Source organism: Melanerpes formicivorus, unplaced genomic scaffold (genome assembly GCF_026170545.1).
Source record: "Melanerpes formicivorus ecotype bairdi unplaced genomic scaffold, bMelFor1.0.p_v2 SCAF_100, whole genome shotgun sequence".
Classification (NCBI taxonomy): domain Eukaryota; kingdom Metazoa; phylum Chordata; class Aves; order Piciformes; family Picidae; genus Melanerpes; species Melanerpes formicivorus.
In genome coordinates, this window is record NW_027142452.1 from 176,154 (window position 1) to 188,583 (window position 12,430).

At 53.2% G+C, this 12,430-nt stretch overlaps 1 protein-coding gene across 1 annotated transcript in view; it reads right to left on the minus strand.

Moving 5' to 3' along the window:
* Positions 1-8,305, minus strand: part of LOC137455508 (src kinase-associated phosphoprotein 1-like) — a 43,894-nt gene extending 35,589 nt beyond the window's left edge. Inside the window, exon 1 of the mRNA XM_068166398.1 lies at positions 8,264-8,305. Coding sequence (XP_068022499.1) covers positions 8,264-8,305 — 42 coding nt within the window. The remainder of the gene's footprint in view (positions 1-8,263) is intronic.
* Between the last annotated feature and the right edge of the window lie 4,125 nt (positions 8,306-12,430).

Below are 12,430 nucleotides of genomic sequence, written 5' to 3' on the forward strand. Positions count from 1 at the left end.
GAAACCCCCCCCCCGAGCCCAGCAGGGGGCTGGAGGCAGCCCCAGCGAGATCCCATCAGCTGCGGAGCTCGAATTGAATTACCCGAGGGGGGGAAGGAGGAGCTGCCAGCCCTGCTTCGCTTATTGAATTTCATTTGCTTGCAGTACATTAGCAGCATGGGGCTTCCCCCCTGCCCCCTCCTTCCTCCTCTTCCTCCTCTTTCTCGTCAAACACCCCCCCCACCCCCCCCAGCCCCGATAGAAAATCAGCTGCAGAAGTCTCTGGTGTGCAGCAGGATGCTGCTGGGGTGCAGCAGGATGCTGCTGGTGGCCCTTGAGCCAAGGTCAAGCTACAGAATCCCAGCATGGGAAAGGGTGAAAAGGGACCTCTGGAAGACCCTCAGCCTCTCCAAGCCCACTCCCAAAGCAGGGCACCCCCCAGCAGCACGATGCTCAGGGGGGGTTGGAAGCTCTGCACAACCTCTCTGGGCAGGCCTGCTCCAGGCCTCCAGCAGCCTCACACCAAACAGCTTTCTCCTCCAGCTCAGATGGAGCCTCCTGGGCTCCACTTTGTGCCTCTTGCCCTGTCCCTGGGCAGCACTGAGCAGAGCCTGGCCCCAGCCTCTTGCCCCCCCAGCCTTTAGCTCTTGCTGAGCGTTGCTCAGCTCCCCTCTGGAGCTGCTTTTCTCCAGGCTCCACAGCCCCAGGGGCTCTCAGCCTGCCTGATCCTCCTTGGGATGTGCTTTCTGCTCTTTCCCCAGCTGCCAAGAGAGATCTGGGGGACTGCAAAGCCCTCTCAGACACCACAAAAGAGCAACCACAGTGGGGAAGCAGCAACCACCTCTTCCAGCCCCCTCCACCTCCTCTCTTTGCTGACCATCCCTTGGCACAGGACCCCAGGGGATCTTCTGCCTTCCCAGTCAGGCTCTGCCCTGCTTGAGCTCAGTTTTCCATGGAAGCAGATCCCACATTTCAGGTTATTTGTGGCTCTGGGCCCCAGGACCTGCTGAGCTATCAGCTCCCTGGGGCTGGGGGGGCACTGCAGGAGCATCGCTTCCAACACCCTCAGGGAGCCCAAATCTCTCCTGCTCTGCAAGAGCCACCCTGCCTCTGTTCCCCAGCAGGAAAGGAGGCTCCCATCTCCTTAAATACTGGGTGGCTGCTCTGATAAAGCTAACACAATTAAGGGGGGGTTGGGGGGGGGTGGTGTTGTGAGGGCTGATTTGATTGCAGGGGGCCTCTGGAAGTTTGAAGTTTTCCAGCCCATGAGACAGAGCTGGCAGCTGTGACCTGTGTGCTGCAGGCAGCCTCTCTAATGCAGCCCTGGAGAGGCAGAGCTGAGATTAAATCTGTGTGAGGAGGAGGAGGAGTGAGGAGGAAGGAGACACACAGCAGTGCTTGGGGCTCTGCCCGGCTGCAGGTGGGGCTGGGGGTGATGTGTGTGTGTGTGTGGGGGGGGTCCCTGTCACTCCCCATGTCCCCTGGTTGCCTCCAACAACAATCCAGATGGCTTTTGCTGGCAGCAAAGAGGGAAATTAACCTCCCAAGACAACCTCTGTGTGTGTTTAATTCCTTTTAAACCATCCTAATGGACACCTAAAAGCTGCAGAGAAACTGGGGAGGGGTGAGGGGGAGCCCCAGCCCCAGCCCCAGGAAGCTCTGCTGGTTTCCAAGGGCAGGAGGTTTGTCTGGCCCAGGTAAGGCACAGCTCACCACATCTGCCAGGACTCCAAAGGGTGGAAAAGCAACTCCATCACCTGGGCATCTGTCCCCAAGCACTAATGACCATCCACCAGGCATGGGAACAGAAAGAGAGGACCTCAAATTCATCTGAGAGGGACACATCTGTGCCCTCCCAGCCATGCAGCCCCTCTCCAGTCACTCCCAGCTGGGTTGTGGCTGTGTTTGGGTGGTCTCTTCCACCCTGGCATCTCCCCCAGCCCACCTTTTCCCCAGCAGATATCTGGTACTGGAAGGATTGCTGTCCCACCACCACCACCACCACGTGCCCTGAGCTCTGTGGTAGAGCCTGATGTGTCCTCCCACTTCCCCCAGACTGCCCTCCCCTCTTGCCCCTTGCCCTGTCCCTGGGCACCACTGAGCAGAGCCTGGCCCCAGCCTCTTGCCCCCCAGCCTTTAATTCTGGCTGAGCATTGCTCAGATCCCCTCTGGGGCTGCTCTGCTCCAGGCTCTCAGCCCCAGGGCTCTCAGGCCCAGGGCTCTCAGCCTTTGCTCCTCAGAGCTGCTCCAGGCCCTTCAGCATCTTTGGAGCCTCCCCTGGACTCTCTCCAGCAGTTTCCCTGTCCCTCTTGACCTGGGGAGCCCAGACCTGGAGCCAGGACTCCAGCTGTGGCCTCACTAGGGCAGAACAGAGGAGGAGAAGAACCTCCCTTGACCTGCTGACCACACTCTGTTTTAATGCCCCCCAGGAGCCCACTGGTCACACTGCTGGCCCCTGCTGACCCTTGCTGTCCAGCCACTCCAGGCTCTCTCTTTGCCAACCAAACAGCAGCTTTTTGGGGTAAAGCTTCCAGGAGTTTGGCTGCTGAGCACCGTGACCATGTCCTGAAGGACCTCTGGAGCTCAGCTCTCAACCCTGTTGGTCTCTGAGTCATGCACACCAGCTGCACAAAATGTCACAGGAGCTGCAGCCAGACATGCCCGGGGGGGAGGGGGGGAGGCAGGTCGGTGCCCACGCTGTCACATCAGCCTCCTGTTCAAAGGGATGCAGCTTGGAGGCAGGATGGTTCCAGCTAATTCCTCCTCCACCACCACCACCAAGCTCAGACGTGCCAGGAGCAGACTCTGCAGGCAGGGACTTTGCAGGGAACACCCAAACCCATTTCAGAGCCGAGCACAATCGGCTCTGACGTCCCCAAGCCCTCCCTGCTGCCTGCTCTCCGTTGCCATCGAAGCTAATGAGGGGAAAAAGAAAAACAATCAGGAGGGGGGGAAGGAAAAAAGGGACAAACAACCCCTCCCTCCCGCGGCCTTCAAAGCCAGACAGGCTCAGGAATTGCTGGAAGCTTTTGGAGATGCCACCCCCTGCCAGGCTGTGCCACTGCAGGAGGGGCCAGGCCGTGGCTGCTGGCACTGCAGAGTGGAGTTCGTGGCTCTGGCCAAACTCAAGGCTCAGATGGTAGGAACAAGGAACTGTTTGTTGACACAGGCTTGGAAAGGACCTCCAGGGGTCATCCAGTCCAAGCCCCCTGCAGTGAGCAGGGACATCCTTCACTGGGGCAGGATGGTCAGAGCCTTGTTGAGTCTGACCTTGACTATCTCCAGGGCTGGGGCCTCAGACACCTCCCTGGGATTCCTTCACAGAATGGTTTGGGGTGGAAGAGACCTCCTGAGGTCATCCAGTCCAACCCTCCCTGCAGTGAGCAGGGACATCCTTCACTGGGGCAGGATGGTCAGAGCTTGGTCAAGCCTGGTCTTAAATATCTCCAGGGATGGAGCTTCAGACACCTCCCTGGGATTCCTCCATAGAATGGTTTGGGTTGGAAGGGACCTGGAAGAGGGAAGAAGAGGAAAGGACCTTAAAGATCATCCAGTTCCTTAAAGATCATCCAATTCCAACCTCCCTGGGTTTGGTTTTGTTCTGTTTTGGTTTGGTTTTTGTTTGTTTAATTCCATCTGGACAATCCAGCAGCAGCTCTGAAGTGAAACCAACTTTACCAAATGAAGGGAAAGGGGGAAGGAAAGAAATGAATCAATAAAAGAGAAGGAAAATCCAGAGGGCAAGCTGAGCCTTTGGTCCAAAAGTTTCCTTCCAACTGACTAAGTCTGTAATTTGCAAACTAAACCCCACTACATCTCAATATCTCCTTGCACAGCTCATTAGCCAAGGGCTCCCACTCAGCCAAAGAGGGAGGGGGAAACCAAACCCAACCCCCAGCCTTTCAGCAGCAACTGGATTTGGGGAGTTGCTATGGAAACTGGGTGTCCTTCTCAGCCTGGATCCCTGCTCAGATGGGGCTGGCTGCCTGGCCATGGGCATCCCTCTGGCTGTGCTGCCTTCCAGTGAGACCTGGCCAGGCTGGAGAGCTGGGCAGAGGGAACCTGAGGATGTTCAGCAAGGGCAAGTGGAGGGTTCTGCACCTGGGGAGGAACAGCCTCCTGCACCAGTGCAGAGGAAAGGGTGAGCTGTTGGAACAGGGCTCCATGGAGAAGGACCTAGGAGAGCTGGTGGACAGCAAGGTCACCATGAGCCACCAACGTGCCCTTGCAGCCAAGAAGGACAATGAGCTCCTGAGGTGCATGAAGAATGTGGCCAGCAGGTCAAGGGAGGTTCTCCTCCCCTTGACTCTACTCTGATGAGGCTGCACCCAGAGTATTGTGTCCAGTTCTGGGCTCCCCAGTTCAAAAGGGGCAGGGAGAGAGTCCAGGGGAGGCTCCAAAGCTGCTGAGGGGCTTGGAGCAGCTCTGTGATGAGCAAAGGCTGAGAGCCTGGAGAAAGAAAAAAAAAAGGATAAAGAAAAAAAAAGGAGGAAAAATAGGGGGGGAAAAGGGAGAAAGAAAAAAAGGAAAGGGAAAAGAGGAAGAAGAAAAGGAGAAAGAAAAAAGAAGTGAAAGAAAAAAGAAAGGGAAAAAAGGAGGGGAAAAAAGGAAAATGAAAGGAGAAAGGAAGAAGAATAGGAGAAAGGAAAGAAAGGAGAAAGGAAAGAAAGGAGAAAAGGAAACAAGGAGAAAGAAAAAAGGAGGAAAGAATAGGAGAAAAAAAGGGGAAAAAAGGAGAAAGATAAAAAGGAGAAAGAAAAGAAGGAGAAAGAAAAGAAGGAGAAAGAAAAGAAGGAGAAAGAAAAGAAGGAGAAAGAAAAGAAGGAGAAAGAAAAGAAGGAGAAAGAAAAGAAGGAGAGAGAAAAGAAGGAGAGAGAAAAGAAGGAGAGAGAAAAGAAGGAGAGAGAAAAGAAGGAGAGAGAAAAGAAGGAGAGAGAAAAGAAGGAGAGAGAAAAGAAGGAGAGAGAAAAGAAGGAGAGAGAAAAGAAGGAGAGAGAAAAGAAGGAGAGAGAAAAGAAGGAGAGAGAAAAGAAGGAGAGAGAAGGAAGGAGAGAGAAGGAAGGAGAGAGAAGGAAGGAGAGAGAAGGAAGGAGAGAGAAGGAAGGAGAGAGAAGGAAGGAGAAAGAAAGGAGAAAGAAAGAAGGAGAAAGAAGGAAGGAGAAAGAAAGAAGGAGAAAGAAGGAAGGAGAAAGAAGGAAGGAGAAAGAAAGGAGAAAGAAAGAAGGAGAAAGAAGGAAGGAGAAAAGAAAAAAGGAAAAAGAAGAAAAGGAGAAAAAAGAGAAAGAAAAAAAGGAGAAAGAAAAAAGATGATAAATAAAAAGAAGAAAAACAGGAGAAAGAAAAAAAAGGAGAAAAAGGAGTAAGAAAAAAATGGAGGGGAAAAGAGAAAGATAAAAGGAGCAGGAAAGAGAAAGAAAAAAGGAGGGAAACAGAAAGAAAAAAGGACAAAGAAAAAAGAAGGGGGAAAACAGGAGAAAGGATAAAGGAGAAAGAAAAATAAAGGAGAAAATAGGAGAGGGGGGAAAAGAGGAGAAAGAATGAAAAAAGGAGAAAGAAAAAAAAAGGAGAAAGGGGGAAAAAAAAGGAGAAAGGGAAAAAAAAAAGGAGAAAGGGAAAAAAAAGAAGGAGAAAGGGGAAAAAAAAAAGGAGGAAGGGAAAAAAAAGATCGCGAGGGCAATGCATGAAATCCATAAATCCTTCCTTGGTGTAACTCATTCCCCTGTTATTCCTCTCCTCCAAACATAACATGATGTCAGGCGGCCGACCTGCTGTGCTACCGGCCCGAGATGATTTACAAGGTGAGGAGGGAAAACCTAAATCATCACGTAATGAAAACATTAAAGTTAATGCATCACAAGTGAGGAATTTATTACCATTAACTCCAATCAGCGGCTCCGAGCCGCCCGTCCTTTCCTGTCCGCGGGCAGGGGACACAGCCGGCCGCGGGGAGGGACTTCATTACGGGCTGCGCTCGGCGCTTTCCCCCTTCGCTGGAGCCGCTCCTGGGGGGCTCCACCTGGTGGGTCACCAGTCCTCGTTAAGTGGACTGCCTCATTTTCCAGGCACTGCAGAAAGGGTTGGGTTGGGTTTTTTTTTGCCCTCCCCCCTCCTCTCCTTTTTTGAAGGCCTCATCCATTTCTTTTGCCACGGGTGGCTCGCCTCGCACGCGCGGGAGAAGGGCAGCTCCCGGCAGCCCTGAAGCAAACCTGAAGGGAGGTTGGAGCCAGCTGGGGGTTGGGCTTTTCTCCCAGGCACCCAGCACCAGGACAAGAGGACACAGTCTCAAGCTGCACCAGGGGAGGTTTGGGCTGGGTGTTAGGGAGAAGTTGTTCATAGAAAGAGAGATTGGCCCTTGGGATGTGCTGCCCAGGGAGGTGGTAGAGTCACCATCCCTGGAGGGGTTTAAGAAGAGGCTGGATGAGGCCCTTGGTGCCATGGTTTAGTTGATCAGATGGTGCTGGGTGAGAGGTTGGGCTTGATGATCTCAAAGGTCTTTTCCAACCTGGTTAATCCTATCCTATCCTATCCTATCCTATCCTATCCTATCCTATCCTATCCTATCCTATCCTATCCTATCCTATCCTATCCTATCCTACTCCACTCCATTCCATTCCATTCCATTCCATTCCATTCCATTCCATTCCATTCCATTCCATTCCATTCCATTCCATTCCATTCCATTCTAAAGGACTTGAGGGGGCTGGTGGATGAGCAGCTCAACATGAACCACCACTGTGCACTTGCAGCCCAGAAAGCCTTGACAGGCTGGAGAGGTGAGCCCATGACAACCTCATGGGGTACAAGACAAGCTGCAAGGTCCTGCAGCTGGGTCAAGGCAATCCCAAGCACTGATACACTCTGGGCAGGGACTGGCTTGAAAGTAGCCCTGAAGAAAAGGCCTTGGGGGTGCTGGGGGAGGAGAAGCTCAACAGGAGCCAGCAGTGAGCACTTGCAGCCCACAAAGCCAAGCAGAGCCTGGGCTGCAGCAAGAGAAGTGTGGCCAGCAGGGCCAGGGAGGGGATTCTCCCCTTCTGCTCCACTCTGGTGAAACCCCACCAGGAGCTCTGTGTCCAGGTTTGGAGCCTCTGTTCCAGGAAGGATCTGGAGGTGCTGGAAGGTGTCCAGAGGAGGGCCAGGAGGGTGAGCAGAGGGCTGGAGCTGCTCTGCTATGAGGACAGACTGAGGGAGTTGGGGTTGTGCAGTCTGGAGAAGAGAAGGCTCCAAGGAGACCTAATTGTGGCCTTCCAGTATCTGAAGAGGGCTACAAGAAAGCTGGGGAGGGACTTTTGAGGGTGTCAGGGAGTGATAGGACTGGGGGGAATGGAACAAAACTAGAAGTGGGGAGATTCAGGTTGGATGTTAGGAAGAAGTTCTTCCCCAGGAGGGTGGTGAGAGACTGGCACAGGCTGCCCAGGGAGGTGGTGGAAGCCTCATCTCTGGAAGGTTTTAAGGCCAGGCTGGAGGTGGCTGCAAGCAATCTGCTGTAGTGTGAGGTGTCCCTGGCCATGGCAGGGGGTTGGAACTGGCTGATCCTTGTGGTGCCTTCCAACCCTGACAATTCTCTGACTCTGGGCTTCAGGTTGCAACCAGGGGAGGTTCAGGTTGGATATTAGGACAAATTCCTTCCTAGCAAGGGCTCTCAGGCATGGGAAGAGGCTGTCCAGGGAGGTGGCAGAGTTCCCATCCCTGGAGGCATTTAGAATCCCCATGGCTGTGATGCTGAGGGCCACAGTTTGGCGGCAGTGGCTTCTGGCATTGGCTTCCAGCAGTGGTTGTGCTGTGAGCTCTGGGCGAGCAACTGGACTCAGCGACCTCCAAGATCTCCTCCAACCCCAACCCTCTGCGACCATTCCCAAAGGCCAGAAGGGAATTTTTTTCCCTTGCCAGGAGCTCAGAGAGGCTGGGGAATGAGCAGACACCTGTTGGCCCGAGCCCATGGGGGGCAACTGCAGCCCCCTTCTTGGTTTCCCCTCAGAGCTCCCTCCCACATCCTCCTCGGCCTTGGCGCCGACGATTCCAATGGCTCCGGGCGGGAGAGCTGGGGGGTCGCAGGGGAGAGGAGGGTGAGGAAGGGAAGCCAAGCACACGAGACACAGCTCTTCAAGTGGAAACGATGGCCAGATGAAGATGGATGGGTGTCAACCCTCCTGGAGGAGGCAGCAGGCTCTGCTCTTTACCCTCTCCCACTGTCGCTCTCCTGACCTCTCCCATTTGAAATGCTTTGATTCCCCCTGGCCCAAGGGATCTCCGAAGAGAGATGAGGAATGTCCCTGCCTGACCTCACCTCCACGTTCGTCTGCCGACCGGTGGCATCAATCAGCTCCATCCTCCCCCTGCCCCTCTGCAGGCAAGAAGCCAAGTGAGAAGGGCTGGGGAGAAAATGAAATGATTTCCCTGAGGATTTGCATTGTTGCTTCATTTCTCTCCTGGAACTGCAGAGCTGCCTCTCCCGTGGAGAACAACTTCCCCCTGGAGACCCCCAACTGGGGTTGAAAATGCAGGGGGAAAAGGGAGGGAGGAAGGAGGTGGGAAAAGGGTGGGAAAAGGGAGCAGGAAGGGCATAGAATCATGGAGGCATGGAATCATGGAATGATGGAGTCATGGGGTCATGGAATCATAGTATCATGGAATCATGGGGTCATGGAATCATGGAGTCATGGAATCATAGAATCATGGGGTCATGGAATGATGGAGACATGGAATGATGGAGTTATGGAATCATAGAATCATGGAGTCATGGAATCATAGAGTCATAGAATCATAGAGTCATAGAATCATGGGGTCATGGAATCATGGAGTCATGGGGTCATGGAATCATGGGGTCATGGAAGCATGGAATCATGGGGTCATGGAATCATGGAGTCATGGAACCATGGAATCACATCATCGCTTCAGTTGGAGAAGCTCTCTAAGCCCATCCAGTCCAACCAGCAACCCAACACCACCACAGCCACCAAATCACATCCCCAGCTGCCACACCCACAGGTTTCTTGAACCCCTCCAGAGCTGGTGACTCCACCACCTCCCTGGGCAGCCTTGTTCAGCATCTCTTCAACCAACCTAACCTGCTGCCATCTTCTCCCTGTTCACTGAAGCCCAGCTCAGGCAGAGCCTTTCTGCTGCCTCCACCTGCACCCAGAGTACTCAGCCCCTCTGGGTCCCTCAGTTTAGGAAGGATGTTGAGATGCTGGAAGGTGTCCAGAGAAGGGCAACAAAGTTGGGGAGGGGTGTGGAGCACAGCCCTGTGAGGAGACTCTGAGGGAGCTGGGGTTGCTTAGCCTGCAGAAGAGGAGGCTCAGGGCAGACCTTCTTGCTCTCTACAACTCCCTGAAGGGAGGTTGGAGCCAGGTGGGGGTTGGTCTCTTCTGCCAGGCAAGCAGCACCAGAACAAGAGCACACAGTCTCAAGCTGTGCCAGGGGAGGTTCAGGCTGGATGGTAGGAAGAAATTCTTCCCAGCAAGAGAGATTGGCCCTGGGGATGTGCTGCCCAGGGAGGTGGTGGAGTCCCCATCCCTGAAGGTGTTTAGGAAGAGCCTGGCTGAGGCACTTGGTGCCATGGTTTGGTTGATCAGATGGTGCTGGGTGATAGGTTGGACTGGATGATCTCAAAGGTCTCTTCCAACCTGGTCTGGTCTATTCTATTCTATTCTATTCTATTCTATTCTATTCTATTCTATTCTATTCTATTCTATTCTATTCTGTTCTGTTCTGTTCTGTTCTGTTCTGTTCCATTCTATCCCGTTCCATTCTATCCCGTTCCATTCCATTCCATTCCATTCCATTCCATTCCCATGTCTTTGCACACCTCCAGGCACAGTGACTCCACCACCCTCTCCCCCTGCCCCCCAGAGCTCCCTGGCCCAGTTTGATGCTGGAAATCACTGGGCTTGCCACTCCTGCAACGCTAAGGAAGGTCCTTGCTGGGGCTGGAGGCAGGCAGTGGGAGGAAGCCGCCCTTCCTGTATTTATTAAGCTCTTCCATCTCCAACACCCAGCTTGCTTCTCCCACTTCCCTTTCATCTAGGCTCAGCTCTGGGGTTTTTTTACACACACACACATATATATATATTTAATGTATTTCCTTGCTTCCTACTTGTGAGTAATTGTTAGCAAAGTCAAATCAACAGGTCATAAAATGATAAAAGCAGGATCCCTGCTAAATCCTCCCCTTGGGCTCACTTCTCCTCTTGTTTTACACCCATCAAATGCCTTTGCCTTCCCTGGAGCCCTCTTGATTTCCATCACAGACCTTGGATTAGGAAAAGAAATGTTGATTTTATTATTACTATTCCCCCCACCCACCCCCCAAGATAACAACACAGCATGAATCTAGACACACCCAGCCTGCCTCCCTCCCTCTCTCTCTCTCTCTCTTTGCTAGGTGAAATAAATCAGGAGGAGAGGCAGGAACAGCTTTGAAAAGGAGTAATAGAGCTTCAACTACCCTGTGCTGAGATGGTGAGAGCAATCCAACCTCCTTAATGTAGATAGTTATAGCCAAATAAAGGTGCTTGATGTCAGCAGGAATTATTCTCTGCCCATTTAAGGATTGCCTTGCTACCAAATGAATGTGCTGGAGCAGCTGCCAGGCTGGGTACAGACAGATTGGAGAGGCAAACACTGGACCCCAAACCACCCCCCAAACCCCAAGCCATCACCAAACCCCTTCTGAAATGACTTTACTGTGGTCTGCTCTGGGGTCCCCAAACCAAGAAGGACATGGAGACCAAACCACCACGGATGCCCAAGCCACCACCAAACCCCAAACCACCTCCAAACCACCACCAAACCCTAAACCATCACCAAACCCCTTCTGAAATGACTTTACTGTGGTCTGCTCTGGGGTCCTCAAACCAAGAAGGACATGGAGGCCAAACCACCACAGATGCCCAAGCCACCACCAAACCCCAAACTGCCACCAAATCACCTCCAAACCCTAAGCCATCACCAAACCCTTCCTGAAATGACTTTACTGTGGCCTGCTCTGGGGTCCTCAAACCAAGAAGGACATGGAGGCCAAACCACCACAGATGCCCAAGCCACCACCAAACCCTAAACCATCACCAAACCCCTTCTGAAATGACTTTACTGTGGTCTTCTCTGGGGCCTCCAGAACAAGGACCTGGAGACCAAACCACCACCAATGCCTAAACCACTACCAAACCCCAAACCACCACCAAACCCAAGTCATCACCAAACCCTTTCTGAAATGAGTTTCCTGTGGTCTGCTCTGGGGCCCCCAGAACAAGGACATGGAGACCAAACCACCACCAAACCCCAAACCACCACCAAACCCCTTCTGAAATGAGTTTCCTGTGGTCTGCTCTGGGGTCCCCAAAACAGGAAGGACAGGGAGAAGGTTCCAGAGGAGGCCACAAATCATAGAATCATAGAATGGTTTGGGTTGGAAGGGACCTCCAAAGGTCATCCAGTCCAACCCCCCTCTGCAGTCAGCAGGAACATCCTCCACTAGATCAGGTTGCTCAGAGCCCTGTTGAGCCTCACCTTGAGTATCTCCAGGCATGAGGATTCAACCACCTCCCTGGGCAGCCTGTTGTAGTGTTCCAGCACCCTCATGGCAAAGAACTTGCTCCTAAAGATGATCAGAGGGCTGGAACACTTCTGCTGGTTGGGAGAGTTGGGGTTGTTCCCTGGCTCCAGGGAGACCTCAGAGCAGCCTCCCAGTAGTTAGAGAGGGCTGCAGGAGAGCTGAGGAGGGGCATTTGAGAAAGGGCTGCAGTGACAGGGTGAGGGATGATGGCTTCACACTGGAAGAAGCTGGACTGAGATTAGACATTAGGAAGAAAGTCTTTCCCCATGAGGGTGGTGAGGCACTGGAACTAGTTGCCCAGAGAAGCTGTGGCGGCTCCAAGCCTGGCAAGTGTTGAAAGCCAGGTTGGAAGGGACCTTGAGCAAGCTGGGCTGGTGGGAGGTGTCCCTGCCCATGGCAAGGGGGTTGTAACTGGCTGAGCTTTAAGGCAGATGATCTTTAAGGTCCCTTCCAGCTCAACCCATTTTATGAATCCATGGCTCACTCAGCCTGTCCTCATAGCAGAGGTGTCCCAGAGCCTCCCTGGGGGGTGGGGGTCCCAACACAGATTCAGGACCCAGAGCTTTGGGTGGGTTGGAGCAAAGCTAGGAATGAGGATATTCAGATTGGATGTTAGGAAGAAGTTCTTCCCCAGGAGGGTGGTGAGAGCCTGGCACAGGTTGCCCAGGGAGATGGTGGAAGCCTCATCCCTGGAGGTGTTCAGGGTCAGGTTGGATGTGGCTGTGAGCAACCTGCTGTGGTGTGAGGTGTCCCTGCCCATGGCAGGGGGGTTGGAAGTGGCTGATCCTTGAGGTCCCTTCCAACCCTGACAATTCCCTGACTCTGGGCTTCAGGTTGCAACCAGGGGAGGTTCAGGTTGGATATTAGGACAAATTGCTTCCCAGCAAGGGCTCTCTGGCA